Source organism: Monodelphis domestica, chromosome 6 (assembly GCF_027887165.1).
Source record: "Monodelphis domestica isolate mMonDom1 chromosome 6, mMonDom1.pri, whole genome shotgun sequence".
Lineage (NCBI taxonomy): Eukaryota > Metazoa > Chordata > Mammalia > Didelphimorphia > Didelphidae > Monodelphis > Monodelphis domestica.
Genome location: NC_077232.1, coordinates 13,290,406 through 13,308,906, shown reverse-complemented (window position 1 = coordinate 13,308,906; position 18,501 = coordinate 13,290,406). Strand labels below are relative to the sequence as shown.

At 42.8% G+C, this 18,501-nt stretch overlaps 1 protein-coding gene across 3 annotated transcripts in view; it reads right to left on the bottom strand.

The window, feature by feature from the left end:
* Nucleotides 1-14,051: 14,051 nt before the first annotated feature.
* LOC103096989 (membrane-spanning 4-domains subfamily A member 6D-like) overlaps nucleotides 14,052-18,501 on the bottom strand; it is a 122,854-nt gene continuing 118,404 nt past the window's right edge. For all 3 annotated transcript variants that reach the window (XM_056801676.1, XM_056801677.1, XM_056801675.1), the window contains exons 4-7: nucleotides 17,990-18,046; nucleotides 17,255-17,473; nucleotides 14,525-14,626; nucleotides 14,052-14,312 (exon numbers count right to left, since the gene is read on the bottom strand). In XM_056801676.1, the coding sequence (XP_056657654.1) occupies nucleotides 14,217-14,312; nucleotides 14,525-14,626; nucleotides 17,255-17,473; nucleotides 17,990-18,046 (474 nt within the window). In that variant the 3' untranslated portion in view covers nucleotides 14,052-14,216. The remainder of the gene's footprint in view (nucleotides 14,313-14,524; nucleotides 14,627-17,254; nucleotides 17,474-17,989; nucleotides 18,047-18,501) is intronic.

The window sequence follows — 18,501 nt, the reverse complement described above, 5'->3', positions numbered from 1 at the left end:
CTGAGACCCCAGGTGCAAAAAGCAAATTTCCAACAAAGGTTATTCATGAAAAGTATTTAAACCCTAGCCTGTCAGAAGCAACTAGGAACTCTGATGGCAGAGGTTCCCACTGATGCACAGATAGTTTTTCAATAAAGGGCCTTTTCCATGTCTGATTGCATTGTCCATGGTCTTCCATGGTGGTGGGTGAATTCCTAGACCTTAACATATGTTCTACTCTTATAATTGGATCTTTTACTTAGGGATAATTTCTAGAATTGATGTATGTAGTTTTGTAAAATCACAAATAATTCTGGAAATTCTCTGAAAGTTCCTTGGTGAGATTCCTAACTAATCTTGTCTTAGTTCCTTCAGATGGCCTAAAGCCAGGAGTTCCTGTTCAGGTTTTGTGGCTAAAGTGTGATATATTAATTATTGCCAAAATACATAAGAATAATTGAGTGATCAGCCTTGTAGGGATATCAAAGGCTTGTTTTGGGGGTATGGAGATGTTTTTCTGGTCTGCTGATAAGCAGTATTTCTCTCAGCTGAAATGGGTGAGACTTGTCTTTTACTGCAAACAAAGGCTTCTGGGATGTAATGGTGACAAAGTACACTGAGGACAGTGAATGTCCTGGAATGGTCACAGAGGCATTTCCTGGGCTCACCTAGGAATAGGACCTTTTCTGACCATGTAGGCTATTGATTACCTGCATGTGAAGCCACTCACTGAGTCCTTTGGGACCTGAGGATATATTTCCCTTTGTAACAATATCCCATGATCAGCACATAATGCAAATTGTGATATTAAAATTTCCATTTCCTCAAACAACCCTAATAATTGAACATTCTCAAAATGTTAGGAACATACTTTGAGAAGTAGGTGAAGTTTATTCATAGATGGCTTGTATTTTCAGCCTTGATTTACTGCAGTTGAAGTTTAGTTCTTGAGCTTGGTAATATAGCTCAAAGCTTTCTTGAATTTCCCCAGCCTCTGGGATGTGGAAATTCATCTGTAAAATATTGTGACTCCAGTGTTTATAGATGTTATAGTTAATGTGTACTTTGCAAAAAAATATTCTTTAACAGAAATATCACATACCAGCTCTGTAAACAACTCAGGAATCTGATTTCCTAAAGGGATCTATTTGTTCCTGTCAGAAGATGATTTCTGAAGATGAAGTCTGTTGGCTAAGATACCCAAATGCAAATGTGTAATGCCAATTACTGTTGTACTAATGTTCTGTTTCTATCTGGTGTTCTAGTACTCCTGTCTTAGGGGCCAGCTCTCCCCCTTGTGACCTGTCTGCCGATCTGGGGAAGCAGTGGCTGGACACCCTTTAAATCTCCAAGCAGGTTTTCACCACCCTGGGACCCTGGAATTCACTGAGGACAAGCCCCTAAAGACCCTGTGTCTGCAGCCTTTCCCTCCCTGTTCAAGTTTTGGCTACTCCCCTGTGGAATATGTCTTCATATACATTTATAACCTTGACAACCATTCCAGCCTGAAAGCCCTGGACATTGCCTATAGCCAATCCCTCTCTCCTGACCATAGGCAGGGACAGCTCTACACCCATTCTCAGCTCTGAAGAAGCTACAGAATACTTGGACCTTTGCCCTTTTACCCTTAGATACTTGGAGAGGGGAGGGGATGGAACAGCAGGGGGGGCACTGAACCAGGTGGGGCCTGAGATTCTGGCCCTCCTGGAGGCTGTGTGGTTCCCCTATGGATGGCTGGGCCTGCCAGATAGCAGGATTCACTTACCAGAAGCAGTGGGGAGACAGCTAGCAAAAAGAATACATGACACCACACATAGGAGAGGCACAAAACTGAGCGATATACTGGACAGAGACTTTTTCTTTCATACTATGCACAGAATATGCAAAGATATCACTTAGAGATGTGAAACGTGTGTGCAGATTAATCAAAAGGGGTAAACGAAGGAACCAGGGGGCACCAGGTGAAGAAGGCTGGAGCCAGGAGAACAGGGAGGTAGACTTTACAGAAATCAAGCCAGAGACATCTGGGTACAGGTGCCTTTTAGTCCTGGTAGACCCCTTTTCAGGTTGGGTAGAAGCCTATCCAACAAAACATGAATCTGCCTCAGGGGTAGTTAAACCTCCCCTAACCTCACTGCCAGACTACCATATTTCAACATTTCCCCATCAGGTGCTTACTGGGCCTGCACCTCCTCAGGACTGACCCCTTGCATCTCCTCCACAACCTTGTCCCAGGACCCTGAGCTTTGTATCCTAGTCACCATCCTGCCCCGAGTACTATACCATCCGGGGACGGAGCTGCTGGACTATTGGGAACATCAAAGAATCGGCTGCCAGTAATGGGAACCTGTCCATGCACTGACCCTAGCCAAGCTCTTTGGCTTGGCAGGGATTGGCACAGGTATAGCTTCCCTCTTTCAAACAGCAGACCTAAGGCACCTACACACTGCTATAGAAGTGGACCTCAGGCATACAGAAAAATCACTAGACACCCTCAAGAAATCGCTATCCTCCCCTTCAGAAGTCGTCCTCCAGAACTGAAGGGGCCTTGATCCTTTGTTCCTCAAGGAGGGGGGCTTCGGTGTCGCCATCAAGGAAGAGTGCTGCGTATATACGGACAACGTGGGGGTAGTCAGGGAGGCTTAGCCCGAGAACGTGAACACACTCACGCCCCACCTTGGTACCAGGAAGCATTTGCGAAATCCCCCTGATTCACCACCCTCATCTCCACTATAGCTGGACAGGTGTTAATTCTCTTCATTTTTTGACCTTGTATAGTCCACCTACTGGTCAGCTTTGTGAAGGACCAGGTCCACATCTTCCAGCTCATGGTCCTCAGGCAGCAGTATCAGGCCCTGACACCTCCCCCCCACCCATGGCTACGCTAATGCCCTGCCCCTGGAGGTCTCCCCTTGCCCCTGAATAAGCATCATAAAATAAAAAGAACTGAGGAATGAAGGGAAGGGGGGTTGCACTATGTCCAAATGAACAAGGTCCAAGAAACTGCAAGGCCATAGTGGATAGACATCCTGGAAGAACTGCAAGGCCACAGTGGAGACAGATATCCTAGGATAACTGTAAGACTCTCTACCCAAGGCCACAGCTATTGAATCCTCCCTTTAAGCTACTCTCTATAAATATGCTCTCTCGGGTTTGCCCCAGGACGGTTCTTTTGGGGAAGTCCTAGCACTAGTAAATAAACATCTCCCTGCTGCCTGTTGCATTGTCGCTGCCTGTTGCATTGTCTCTGTGTGTTCCTTTGTGGGGTACTTCTACTCGGACCCTAACATCATCACTGTCTTCCCATCAAGTCCCATTGAGGGACTTCTACTTGTCTTGGAAGGTTTTTTTGTTTTTGTTTTTTATTTTTTTTAATTTGGAAAATTTTATTTAATTAACTACTTTAGAATATTTTCCCATGGTTACAAGATCCATATTCTTTCCCTCCCCTCCTTCCCCCCCCCCATAGCTGACATGCAATTCCACTGAGTTTTACATGTGTCATTGATCATGTCTTGGAAGTTTCTAATTTCCCCCAAAATCACAAATTCACAAAATCACAAAAATCACAAATGTAAGAGTAGAGCACACTAAGACTTTCTCACCTACTGCTACATTTATGGTGTGATTCAGCCTCCCTATATTTTACCCATACACTTCAGGAATGATGATCTCCACCCTGATTTCCCCTTCTAAGGCCTTCATTATAACAAACTCCCACCTGGTAACACCTATTAAAAAAGTTTCTTTGTAAAATTTCACCCTTTTAATTACGGGGTTTGCTTTGTAATGTTATATCAACTCATTGTTGTCACCCTGCATGAACTAACTACTTGGGATCCATTTCATGCTAAGTCCGGGATTAGGTACAGGCAAATTGGAGTGCAGCCTGTCATTATATCCACAGTGCCTAGCACAGTGCCTTGCACATAATAGGTGATTAATAAGTGCTGGCTGTCTCCTCATTCTCAAGGGCAAGATTTGGAGAGGATAAAATAATTCACTCTAAAGTACAGGCTGCCAAAATATTAGCACATGGCTTCAAATTTGGAGTGATAGACCAAAATCTGATCTTTTGTCCTACTTTTTTATGGCATTTGAAGCAATTATTCTTCATGCATTGTAATAAAAAATCATATTCTTTTAAAATGTAAAAGCCACTCTGACCTCATCGTCTGCATAAAAGCCAGGTGTCCAGAGGAGTTCATTTTACATCCTCGCTCACCAAACTCTGTACTCAAACAATACAACAGTTCTACAAATTACAGGGTTCACCTGAACATAGGGAAAATGCTTTTGAATAAGGAGAGGAGACAGCTAAATGGGAAAATGGCAGCAACAATTTCAGCCCAGAGACAACAATTATTCCCTTAAAAGTTTGGAAAATAGAGCAAACCTTGTCCTAATCATGAAACCATGAGTAAACAGAGTCAGGCCATTTTCCAGCCCAGGGCAGCTAAGGAGATAAAAAAAAAAGGGTCTCTATCAACAAGGTAAACAGAATGGCCTATGGATCTTGACACTGGGGCATCACCACTGGCCATTCTACAGGAAGCATTGGTGTGGGAACTGATAAAGGAATGAAGCTGGAAACAAGGGCAAGGAGGGGCATTAATCCTTAGCAGGAAAATCAGTGCAGGAAATGGAGTCTCTCTTTTTGCTTTTATCTCTCTGGCTGATCCGACTCTAACCATCCTGGGGCCTTTTATCTTATCTCTTATCTCTGGCAAGTGGCAACATGGAAGGAAGTGCAGAGGCTACAATCCAGGATCAGATTTCAACCTTAAGTTAGAAAGGCTGGATACCTTGTTTCTCTCTTTCTTTCTCTTTACTAACAAATGCTTTTAAATATAAGCCTCCACGATTGGTTTTTTTAATAACAGTCCTCAGTAGTGCTCAAGCTCTAAAACAAGAAGTAACTATAGAGCTCTGAGCTCAGAGAAAGAGCAGGTTCTCATTTCCAGACCCCAAACTAATCTGAGGACTAGAAAGTGGAAACTAGATTGTGTGAAGTCAAAGGTTTCCTTGAACTTCTAGTATTCTAAATCTATTGAGTGTTAGCTGGTATGCACCATCTGTATCCAGCAGCAGTCTCCTGGCAAACCCACAAGTTTGTTGTTCAGAACCAAACCCAATTGAGGAACTTGCATAGATCTGGCCAGGAGAGCAATGAACAGATTTGGGCCCAGTTCAGACCACTGGGGGAATATTAGAAACCTGTAGGACTCCACCCTGCATTGTTCTGAGATTCTAAAATAAACTATACCAAAGACCCTAAAAAGGAAGAAGAAAGATTCAAAAGGACTCAAAATCAACCCAGAAATTCCTTCCCTAAGAGAGGAATGAGTAGTGAAAGTGAGAATACCATTAGAAAAAGCAATTATCATGAAAGGAATAATAAGACATTAGAATGAGATTTAAAAACAACTTCAAGGAAACTTCAAAGAAAAACAGGGCTTGAGCAGAAATTCAACTAAAATTTCACATAGAGAAAAAGCAAGAAAAATTTTAAGGAGTTAAAATGATTTTAAAATTGAATGAAATTTATAGTGAGAGAACTGCAGAAATAAATATGAACAAAGGAAAAAAAAGAATTGGAAAGAGAATTTTCAGATGAGAACAAGTATAAAACTTTAATCAAGGAAAAAAACTCCATAAAAATTTGAATGCCCCCCAAAATGTGATGACTCCATGAGAAAAGTAGATATATAAAAATAAAATAAAAAGTCTAAAATTAGAAAAAAATAGAAGATATTTCAAAACAACTAAACTATAAAACACTAATGAGAGAAGACTTCAGCATCTAAAAATATGATTAAGACAGATTCTAGATATTATATTTCCAGAAATCAAAAAAGTGGCCTTTTTTCCAGTCAGAATGAGAGAAAAAAGAATCATTATAGCCAAGCTCTCCCAATGCCCCCCCACTGTTAAAAAAAAACTTTAAAATAATACTTCAAATTAAATTTTTGATTGGCATAAACAAAACAAAAAAAAAGTCAGTCTAAGAAATTTTCCAGCCCAAAACAAGTTTGGAGGTGGGAAGAAGTCTGAGATCCTGGGTCATGGGATGGCCCAGATGGTGGCAACTGTGGGTCTGAAAGGTAGCTAAGACAATAGCAGCATTGATTTGAGGAGATTATAGCTCAGAGATAGTAAAAGGATTAAGAATCTACTCAGAAAGAGATTATAGAAGAGCACTATACTAATGCCAGAGAAGAGACTATGGACTGTTTGGGAATTTCATTGCAAATACCCAGTTCCAGGATGATGGAGAGTGTTTGCAGTTGAAAGGGAACAAGAGAATTAGACACAGGTCCAGGACAGAGAGGAGAGCTGATACATCTTCCTGAAAGTGAACAAGGTGAAGAAAACAACTCCTTTAGAAGTAGAATTGGCCAGATAGAAAAGGAGATACAAAAGCTTAGTTTAAAAGAATCCTTAAAAGTTAGAATTGAACAAGGGGGAAGCTAATGGCTCCATAAGGCACCAAGAGACAATAATACAAAACCAAAAGATTAATAAATAGAAGAAAATGTGAGATATTAGAAGTAAATTAGGAGAACATAGAATAGTTTACCTGTCAGAGCTATGGAGAAGGGAAAAATGTATGACCAAACAAGGGATAGAGAACATCACAAGATGTAAAATGAATAATTTTGATTATATTAAATTTAAAAGGTTTTGAACAAACAAAACCAATATAACCAAGATTAGAAGGGAAGGAACAAACTTGGGGGAAAGAAATTTTATGACAAGATTCTCTGATAAAGGTCTCATTTCTCAATTATATAAAGAACTGAGTGAATTTTATGAGAATCTAAGTCATTCCCCAATTGATAAATGGTCAAAGGATATCAGTAGGCAGTTTTCAGATGATAAAATCAAAGCTATCAATAATCATATGAAACAAATGTTCTAAATCCCTCCTGATTAGAGAAATACAAATCAAAACAGCTCTGAAATACCACCTTACACCTAGCAGATTGGCCAATATGACAGGAAAGGAAAATGATAAATGTTGGAGGAAATGTGACAAAACCGGGATGTTACTGTATTGCTGGTGGGGTTGTGAATTGATCCAACCATTCTGGATGGCAATTTGGAATTGTGTCCAAAGGGCTATTAAAGAATACATAGCTTTTGATCCAGCAATAGTACTACTAGGTCTGTATCCCAAAGAGATTTTTTTTTTTTATGGGAAAGGATTTGTTTGTACAAAAATGTTTATACCTGTACTTTTTGTGGTGACAAAGAATTTGAAACTAAAGGGATGTCCCTCATTTGGGGAATGACTGAACAAATTGTGGTATATGATGGTGATACTATGAATAATGAACAAGATGATTTCAGAAAGAGCTGAAAAGACCTACATGAACTGATACAAAGTAAAATAAGGAAACCAGAAGAACATTATACACAGTACCTGTAATATTGTGGGATGCTCAAATGTGATAGTGATGTGATAGACTTTGCTACTAATAGCAATACAATGATACAGAACAAGTCTGAGGGAATTGTGAAAGATAATGAAATTCACATTTGGAGAAAGAACTGTTGGAGTCGAAATGCACACAAAAACATATGCTTTATCATTTTTGGGGTATATGATTTAGGGTTTTGGTTTTATAAGATTATTCACCTACAAAAATGAATAATGGAAATGTTTTGTGCAATAATGCATGTACTACTTAAATTGAATTGCTTGTCATCTCTGGGAGGTGTGATAATTAAAATGTTTTGGGAGCAAGGGAAATATATAACAATTATGACTGCTGAAATATGTTTTCTACTGTGTCTTGGTTTTATATAAATATAAGATGGTCGCCAGGGAATATATTCCCAATTTATGAATATGCCCAAGCCAACTGGGTTTTATAGAGAAATTTAATTTATAGTACACTGATTCATCAATAGAAAAAGAGAGAAAGTAAGAAAGGAATAAGAATGAATAAATCAGTCAGTTGGTTTTATCACTCACCAAGATCTCTCTAGGTAAGGCTTCTCATGCCAACCTCAGGCTCCACCTTCAAGAGAGCCTCCTTTCAAGAAATGTTTCCAGAGAATTCTCCTCCTTCAGAGCCAGCCTTCTCTCCTGGTCCTCCCACAGAGCAACCTCCTCAGTCCTCCTTCAGAGCCACCTCGCTCAGAGCAAAACCTCCTCCCCCTTCCCCTCAGACCCCGCTATCTTTAAGGAACCATCTAAGTTCCCTCCCCTCAGTTCTCACATCTACTAATCACTGTCGATGTCTCCCCTGTGCCAATGGTGGTTCCAGTTCAACCCAGGACCGCCCAGAGGTCTGTGGCTTTGCACATGTCTGTTGAAGGTCATATTCTCAAATAATTAAATCTTGATTCTTTGCTGCAGCCCTTCCTAAATCCTTTTACTCTGAGTAGGGTGGAGATTGTATTTTCCAAGACCTGGTTCTGTCATTCCAAGTATCTCTATTGTATCAATTCTAAAATCAATCATGACTCAAAGAACTTCCTGTTCTATGCTTAAACATAGGTCAAAGCCCTTTCCATTGTTTAGCAAAAGGTTTCTGTCCTAAAGTAGTCTTAGGTAGGGAGGAGAAGGATCCTCCCATGCCAAGGGGTTTCACATTCCAATAGAGTTTCTTACTATCAGTAGGAAATTTTTTCAAGTATGAAATTTCCCAATGGGGAAATTTCCAACATTCATAAGTCTAAGAAATTTTAAGGTTTACAGAGGGGGAAGGTAAAAGAGGGAGACAATATGAATCATATAATGTTGTAAAAACTATGTGTAAATTAGTTACTAAAATAAAATAAAGATAAAACTTTTTAAAAGACACCTACAAAAAAGAAGAAAATATAAAATATCTCACTGGAAAAATACTTGGAAAATAGATCAAAGAGAGCTAAAGATTAGATTTTTAAAAAGTCATATTTCAAAAAATTATTAATAAAAACTGCCCTGATATCCTAGAACCAGAATATCAAATAGAAATGAAAATGATCCCTCAATGGCTTTGTGAAAGAGGTCACAAAATAAAACTTTCCAGAATTATTAAAGTCAAATTGCAGAACTCCCAAGTCAAGGAGAAAATACTTCAAACAACCAGAAACAAACATCAAATATGAAGCCACAATCAGAATAATAGTATTTGGCAATTTCTCCATTGAAAGAATTTAAGACTTAGAATATGATATTCTGGAAGTCAAAGGAGCTAGAATTACAATCATAGAATTCTAAAATTATTGCCCAAAAGGGTACAGAACACAAAATAAATTTTCCATCTAACACATCAGGGAAACTGAAAAGTAGGGTCTTGGTCTTAAAAAGAATCATAGAAGCAGCTAGGAATTGTATGTGGGAGTCTTCTTCCTGTCTAACTGTCTATCCTGTCTGTCTTTCTGTCCTTCTTTCTTTCCATCACCAGAACCCTAGGAGATAGGTGCTATTATTATACCCATTACAGATGAGGAAACAGAGGCAAACAGAGGTAAAGTGACTTACCCAGGGTCACATAATAAGTATATGAGGCTAGATTTAAACTCAAGTCAACTCAACTCTGGACCCAGTAGACTACCTCTGGGGCCACCTAGTTGACCCTCCTGTCATTTTTATCCATGAAGGGAATTTATACTCCCAACTAATGCAGATCAATAATTCATTTGGAATTCAGACTCTTGGAGAGTTTTCTGGGTCGTTAAGGGACTTGCCAAGCTCCCCAAACAGGGTTTAGATTCAATGTCAATGGTCTTCCCCTGGTACAATGAGAAGTCATGTGTGCCATCCTTAGTTGGGAGAAGAGAGAACGGGTGCTTCCCAGGCATGTGGGATTGAAACCAAATTGTCCCTAGAAAGGGGAAGGGGAAGTTGGGCAGGTGCTTCCTGGCTGAAAGAAGATGAGGAAGAACACTAGAGTTAAGCTGGTCCCTGGGCTGGGGGGAGGAAGGGCCTGTGGGTGTGGGTGCATGCTGAGTTGGGAGTGGGCAGAGAGATTAAACTTTCACTATAGAGAAACCATGGCCAAAAATTCAAATGTAAATTGGGCCATTTTCAGGGTGGAATACCTTGATATTATGGATTCCTATGATGCTGTGCCCAAAAATCAGGTAAAGCTCACAGTGTGCTTGCACTACTGGGAACAAATCAATATGGCGTTGAACTAGTTCTCTGATAGCCAGTTTTTGCAAGATGAAAGCAAGAAATAGGATTTAACCTCATGGGTGGAAGCCGGCCCCTTCCCCAGAGAGAAGAAGAAGAAACACTGAGATAGAAACTGGAGTTACAGAAGGCTCTGCAACTCCAGAAAACCAATGGTACTCTGACAACTGCTGGGTCCCTCTTTTTCTCTCTCTTCCTGACCCATATATTCAATAACAGGAGAGGAAGAAAAGCCGAGGGACAAGGTACTGAACTTCGGAATCATGGAGTCCTTGGTTCAAATCCCATGGATGACTCTGACCAATTGGGTGCTCTTGAGTAAATCATTTAACTCTCGCTGAGCCTCAGTTTCCTCGTGTATAAAATGGGAGGGTTAGCCTAGAAGAGCTGAAGGTCACTTCTAATTCTAATCTCTGATCTTTTGAAATATGAGTTCTAGATTACTGCATCTGTAGCAGCCTCCAATTCTCTTTGTCTTCCTATAAGACAGCACTAACTGTAACTGCTCTGAATAATGCAGAGCCAATCTAAATTTCTGATCTATGTTGACCTTTCTTAGGACATGTGCTAAAGGGGAACCAGGACCAGATTGAATATGACCCATCAGACTAGTTTAGGATTCCAACGAGAGTTAGAGCTGGTCTCTCTATTCCTAGAAATTCTAGATTGGACAAGCAGCAAAATAAAATAAAAAGGAAAATATGAATTGCATGATAATATATATATATACGTATATATATGACCCATATTCTATTTTTAAACCCTTACTTTCTGCCTTAGAATCAATATTTTGTATTGGTTCCAAGGCAGAATAATGATAAGGGTTATGCAAGGGGGATTAAGTGACTTGCCTAAGGTCACACAGCTGGGAAGTGTCTGTGGTCATATTTGAACCCAGGACCTTCCCTTTCTATATCTGGCTCTCCATATTGCTGCCCCCAACCCATATCATACTGCCTGCCTCTTGGGGGAGGTAGGAGAAGTAGGATGGAGGGAGAGAGCCTGGACTGCAAAATATCAGAAAACAAAAATTAAAAATTGTGTTGCCACATAATCTGGGGCCAAAATGAAAAACATTTTAAAGAAATTCTGTGATATAAAATTACTCAGATGGAGAGAGAAATGCTAAAGATGTACAAAACAAACACTGATCATGGAGATTGAATGTGAAAGAATGGTATGAGCCCAGATCCTCCAAAGAAGCCTTCTAGCAAAAGACAAAAAACAAATCACAATGAAAAGTACCCAGAGGACGTGGATTCAGATCTTGCTTCTTATTCTCAATAAGCATGTGACCTTAGAAAAGTCACTTGAGGTAGCTATTTTGGCACAATGCATCCTAGATTCCAGAAGACCTGAGTTCAAATCCCACTTTAAAGATTTATTTCATTCTATAAGCCAGGGCAAGTGATTTAACCTCCTTTAACCTCAGTTTCCTCACTTGTAGAATGAGGATAAATAGGAGCACCTCATAGAAATAGCCCAGCAACTAAGTGGTTCAGTGGGATAGAGTGCTGGGCTTGGAGTCAGGTAAGATTCATGTCCCTTAGTTTGACTCCAGCCTCAGACACTAGCTGTAAGAACCTGGGCAAGTCACTTCGCCCTGTTTTCTTTTTCTCTGGGAAGTTCGAAACCATATAAGTGGCAGCATTCCCCGCTGCCTGCTTCAAAATTTCCCAGCATCATACTCTTTCCCTTCCTTCTGATTGAAGGAAAAACATCTTTACTCCTCAATAAGACTCAGCCATTGACTGGAATTAGACCCCATCCCTTCTGTCCCTCCAGGACCTTGTTCCTGCAGTCATTACTTCTTGGGCATTTTTAGGATCTAAAGACTAGCTGACAGCAGCAGCAGCACCAAGACCGTCTCCATCATGCTTCAAGGCTTGCATTTTCTGATCCTTACAAAAACTATGTTATACTTCATATTTGCTGTCCTTTGGTCATCTCCGTCCCCTTCTGCCCCTTCGGGACCCCATTTGGGGTGTTCTTGGAAGAGATACTGGAACAATTTGATATTCCCTTCCACAGCTTATTTTACAGATGAGAAAACTACAGATGGGCCCAAGAGGGTTGAGTGACTTGCCCAAAGTCACCAAGCTGGTAAGAGCTGAGGCCAGATTTCTTCCCCTTTCTCCCTCCCTCACTCTTACGTGCTCTACAGCCCAGGGCCACTGGCTTCTTGTTGTTGCTCTCACAAGCTCCGATTGTCCCAATGCTGGGCACTTTCAGTGCCTCTTCAGCCTCCCTGAAACACCTTCCCTCCTCATCTCTACCTCCCGGCTCCCTTCAGGTCTCAGCGAAAGGAGGCAATAAGGCATCTCCGGTTCTCTGCCACGTTCATGCCTTCCTTCTGTTGACCATCTCCAGCGTGCCATCCCCCCATTGGACCAGGAGCTCCTTGTGAGCTGACCCTGCCTCTTCTCTTTCTTCATCTCCCCAGCCCTGAGCACAGCACCCCGGGCACAGGAGCCCCTTAATAGGAAGGACTTGTTGACCCACTGTGTGTTTCCTGAAAACAATAACTGTGACTCAAACTAACTAAGCTTGCTCTCCCTATCCTCTCTCCTCTCCTCTCCCAGTGCCTCTCTCCATTTCTACCTCACTCTCTCTCTCTTTCTCTCTGTCTCGGTCTCTCTCTGTCTGTCTGTCTCTCTGTCTATCTGTATGTCTGTCACTCTCTGTCTCTCTGTCTCTCTCTGTCTCTCTCTCTCTCTGTCTCTCTCTCTCTCTCTCTGTCTCTCTGTCTCTGTCTCTCTCTCTCTCTCTCTGTCTCTTTCTTTAAATCATCTTGCTTTATTTGGCCCTTTACACTCTGCTCTAACCACTGGTAGAATGTGAGTTCCTTGAGGACCAGGACAAGTCTTTCATTTCAGCTTCTTTTTTCTTCATCATGCAGAAACCTGGAGCCAAGGCAGTTTGCCCTTTCTCTTTCTCACTTCTGACTTCCTGCTTCCGTTTTATACATTCCCCCTTCATCTTCCTTTACTTTCACCTCTTCCTCTTCCCTTTCATCCCTTTCTCCTCAGCTGTTTTATTGCCCCTGAGAAATCCAAGGAAAGCTTTGGGCATGCCAAGGGAACTGGGTTTAGGAATGGGAAGCAGAAGTCCCTCTTAGGGTAGAATTTTTCAGAGGAAACAAGATCTACTCTAACTCTTGACATTGCTTTGCCAGCTTTGAAACGTTCCCAGTGCAGAGGGATGGGATGAGATGAGCCAGGCAAGATCAGAAAGAGGCCATAAATATCAGCCTTAAGGGAAACGGGCCCTTTTGGAACGTCTGGGACCCTTCGTCCAACATCCATGCGCACGGAGAGTGGACTCAGATTATGGACTGCCAGCAGAAAAAGGGTAGGCCAAAAGGGAAGAGGGCTAAGGACCTCTTTATGAACTCTTAGCTTGAGGAAGGGCACAAATGTTAAAAGTAGATCCCTGAACTTCCTGATTTTGAAGTTAGGGAGGATGTGCCTGTTTCTCTTCCACAGATACGCCATGGCCCTGGGTTTTCCTAAACCTGGTTTCATATCTGTCTCTACAGCTTCCTCTTCCTTTAAAAACACAATGGAAAAGCCATGCAGAAAACAAGCCTTGTAGTAAAAATAAAAAAAAAGAATTTATTAATAAGCAAATTGTGCCGCCATTCCCTGGTTTAACCTGAAGTCTCGTGTCCTTTGCATATTGACAGGCAAAGTGAACGTGGGAAACGTCCCAGCCCTGGCCTCAACTTTCTAGCCTAAGCCCATATACTGAAAAAGACAATCATATTACTCTGTTTTATCAGAAGTAGCCACAGCATTCTCTCTATCTTGCTGTCCATAGTTCACATGATAAGGGGGGAAGGGAGGGCAATTTGCATCTTGGGGAAGTGCTCTACTGAGATATTCTTTCTTGGAGACCTTCCATGAGGCTGAAGCCAAGGAAGAATACAGGAGGCTGATGACCCACATGAAAGAGAGAAATTTACTTTAAAAGGAACAAACATTTTCTGCCACTCCATCAGCATGTGACGTTTACAAGAACGCTAATTCATTTCTCTTGGGCATTGGCCTTCTCCTGTAGTGGTGGCCTCCAAAACCCACAGAAGGATTTGAGGTGCCATCTTCTAATTGGAAGCCCCCAGTTCTTCATAGCCACGTTCAGTCAGAACTGTCTTTAAGCTGGAATTGGTATGGCGACCATGCGGTAGAAAGAGAACTCTCTGAAAACAACCAAAAGGAGCCCCATCAGACTTGTTCCTGCCCCAGCCCTCCAGGAACTATCTGCTTCATCAAGGACTCTCCCACTTCTCTGGTCAGCAGGTGCCCCGTTCTATGGCTCTCTTTCCACCACTTCCCATCCAGCCCTGGAAACAGAAATCATGAGCCCTCTCCTAGAGATTTTGTGCCTGGCTATGGTGGGTAAGGCACTCACCCCATCATATTCCAGTGACATTCTCTTCCAGCCAAAGAAAGCCTCAAACACAGAAACACTTAACTCCAGCCCAGTGAGAATCAGCATCACCGCCAGAGTGCCCTGCAAACATGGAAAAGGATTGATTGGTTCAATTGGGGGGGGGGACCAGAGTCTGTCTTGAAACAAGCTGGCTTTTCACACCCTGGCCCAGAAGTCATTGGGATTTCCAAGAGAAAGAGCAGCATCTTCTTCCACACATGGGTCATGGTCTTCCACAGGGCAAAGCAGGGACACTAGTGACTGCAAGCAAGCCCTCAAGGCAGCAGGGCATCTTCCACTAGGTTCCTTTCAGCCTGACATACAGCCAAGACTTTGGGTTATTCCCAGTTGCATTCACTGCCCAAATGGCCTCTTTCCTGTTTTGTCCTATCTCCTGCTTTCTCAGGGTGTGTGCATGGACACTGAGGGCCACCATTACCATCACACAATCTTACCCCCTTCTGAAACTTCCTGGAAGGATGCCAAAGTCTCCCCCAACTTGAAAAGGAAAAAAATAAAGAGTCCTCACAGAGCTGGCCTGGGCTTGCTAGCTTGGAATCTGAGAGCCTCCGAGTTGGAAGGGACTTGTAGGCCATGTAGTCCAACCTGTGTCCCCAAAAGGATCCAATCTGGCATTTATGAGCAGCCCATGGAATAAAGGGAACCTTGAAAGCCAGGGCTCTGAATTTTCACCAGTCCCAGACTCAGAGGGCAGCGGAGGAAGCCAGTGGACCACCTCTCAGTCGTGTTTTTAAAGCACAAAAGGGAAAGGACTACAAAGGAAGCCAAGCGTTTTGAAATAGCAATGAGTATTAAAAAAGCTTCACTGACCCCAGTTTAAGAACTCCTGCTCTAAGGGGTGCCCATCCCACTTTGGGATGCTCAAATTGCCAGGAAGCTTTTCTGGACATCAAACCTACATTTTCTACTTTGAACTCCTCCTTCTTGATCCTGCTTCTGTCCTGAGGACCAACCAAAAGAAAGCAAATCCTTCTAAAAGACAATCCATCAAATATTTCCTATCAAACAACTTCAATACCCAAATCAGGCAGATTACAGAGCCTGAGGAGGACAGACTATGTCCTTTTCTCCCCTCGTCACTAATGTAGTTTCTTCTTGTGACTCTTTCGAAATCACTTTTTATGAGTTGAATTATTTTGTTTTGCTGTCCCAGGAAAGGAGGAATTACGGATGATGACCAGAATGGTTTCTCTGTCCTCCATAGGTCTGCATTGCTTTCAAACAAATGACTTAAATAAAACTACCCCAGAAAGGTCAGAGGAAAATCTTCCTTCCAGGATAAACATAAATAAAAGTAGAAAGGAAACAGAGAAGAGACAAGAGGATTTTCAGAGGCAACCCTCCTTGCCTCAGTTAGGGGATATATTTATTCCTATTGCAGAATCTACTTCATTCATCACTAGTGGCCTGTCACCTCCCAAAGGGACAGATTTGGAATTGTGGGTCCTCTTAGAGATAGGAACAAAATGCTGAGTATTTCCCATGGAATCAATTGACTTTGGAGCCCAAATGGCTTCTTCAACATGTCCATACTGGGAAAAGCAACACAACAGTCAAAGGAGAGGGAATATGACTCCCTGCCCACCTCTGTGGCTGTATTTACCCACAGAAAGCCTAGAATACAACCCCAGGTGTTCATCAAGTAGTAAACTAGCCATACAAGATGCTTCTGAGGCCAGATCCCCTTCGCTTTTAACCCTTACCTCCCATCTTAGTATTAATACTGTATTGGCCAAGGCTTGGCAATGGGGGTTAAGTGACACCAGGTCGCCCCTTGGGATTGCTTCAGAGTCAGAATAAAAGAAAGCCAAATGCTTCCTTGGGAGCTGGGGAAGTCCTTCAAGGGGGTTATGGGTGAAGCCATGATCAAACTTGGGAGAGAGATTAACACCCAGAAGGTTTGATTGGCCCTATCTGCTTCCCTTGGCCTGGTATCCCAAAACAATTTGACTGGCTCTCCCTCTTCTTTTGTTTTCTGCTCATCTAGTCACTGTATTCAAGGTCCCCTTTATCACACAATTTAGCTGATTATCAGCAATGCAACATAATGGATCTTGGACTTGGAATTGGCCAGGTCTAGGTTTAAATCCTGCCTCTGATCCTTAAAACTCATTGCTTTTGTGCAAATCAATTAACTTGTCTGGGCTTTCATTTCCTTATCAATTAGATCAAATTAATGATTTCTGACTCACATATTAGGAGATTCAAATAATAGCAAGAATGAAAATCATTGGGGAAACTGAGGTCATTGGGTATTTGTTTTAAGACGGATTTCTTGGGCTCTGGTTTCATTGTTATAAAAAAATAAATAAATAAACCCAGCTTTGGCATGCCAGACCAGCAACCCCATAGACTTTGAGAGTTGCTGGAGATGCTGGGGATTTGAAGAGCCCATCCTGTCTCTTCTCATAGAATGTTTCCTCAGCCCTAGCACATAGACGGTGCTAAGAGGTTGGGGTCTCTCCCATTTACCAGACTGTCTCTCCTATAGAATGGCTATTTTTATTAGCAGATTCCCCACCTCCAGGGCTCCCTTATGTCCTTCTTTGCAGAACCCTGAACTCTCTCCAGAACCCAACAAGATCAGGGACCTGCCAAGCACTACTAAATTCTGCTGGCCCCCCAAGAATTCCAGAAATGGAAAAAGAATCACTGAGAAACTCTGACACTGGTCTGAAAAATGCTTACAGAGAGAGCACTGCCCGCCATGTGGCATGCCCAGTCACTGGAAGAAGAGAAATGGTGCCTATAAATGTCATCCTGGTTCTTGTTGTCTTCTTGATTATGAATGTGCTCAATACACTCAGTTGTCCCCATCTGCATCTCAGGCAGGATGATGGCGAGCAAGATGGCTCCAGCCGTAGCCTCGATGCCGCTGATCACGTTTGCAGCCAGGCTGCTGTGGCTCTGAAAGAGAAAGCCTTCATTGACCCACCTGGGAGCCCAAGAGCACTTAGCTCCCTCTCCCAATTATGCTTTAATCTGGGGCCAGTTGGGGGGCCACAGGATCCCTGAGTGGCAGACCTCTGCTTTGGGTGACCTAAACTCTATCAGAGAAGGAGAAGCTACATAGATCAGGCCCCAGGAATTTCCCTGAAGCGGAAAGACAACACTAGTAAGGGTCCAGAAAGGTTCTAGGCCTTTCTGGAGAGGTCCTGGAAGGGTTCTAGACCAGGTTTCTCCAGGGTGTTCCAAGTAAGGACCCCTCTCTGTGCTGAGGAGTCATTGAGTCTGTGCCTCTCATTTTGGAGATGAAGACTGCAGCATCCTGAGGGAGCAGGGACTTGGCCATGGTCCCACAATCCAGAACCCAGCTGGGTTCCAGGGCTCCCCTCCTCTCACCATGAGGCTGATGGGATTGGGTGGCCAGCTCTCAGGCCAGTTCCCCAGCTTGACATTTTCCCAGCTATCCAAGCTACTCACCAAGGATTTCGTCTTTTTCTTTTCCGACACTATAGAGAGTGATCCAGAAATGATAAACTGTAAAGGAGGATGCAGAAGGCTCAGTCGGATGGCCAGGGAGAGACACAGAGACACAGCCCCAGCCTTGCAGGGGCCACTTGGTTAACAGCTGTCCACCCACTCCCCAAGGGATGACCCCCAGAGCCCTGGGGCCCACAGGGGAACATGATTGTGGCTAGTCTTGGATGGAGTCAGCCTTGCCCTCTAACCGCACAAAAAGGAAGTGCCTGCCCCATCCCCGGCTTGCCCCCAGGAGGGGTCTGAGGGAAAGGGTTGGATTATGTTCAGGGACTGGAAAATGAGCATCTCCTGGAAGAGATAAAAAAGTCAAAACCTGGGAAGGAGTTAGTAGCAAAAAGCCAGGAGAACATGCTGAGCCCTGGAGAGAGCAGCTCCTCTGCTTCAGGAAATGCCTGACCAGGCCCAGGTTGACCTAGGAAGAAGCTCTGGGCCAGAACTTGGGCCCTCATCAA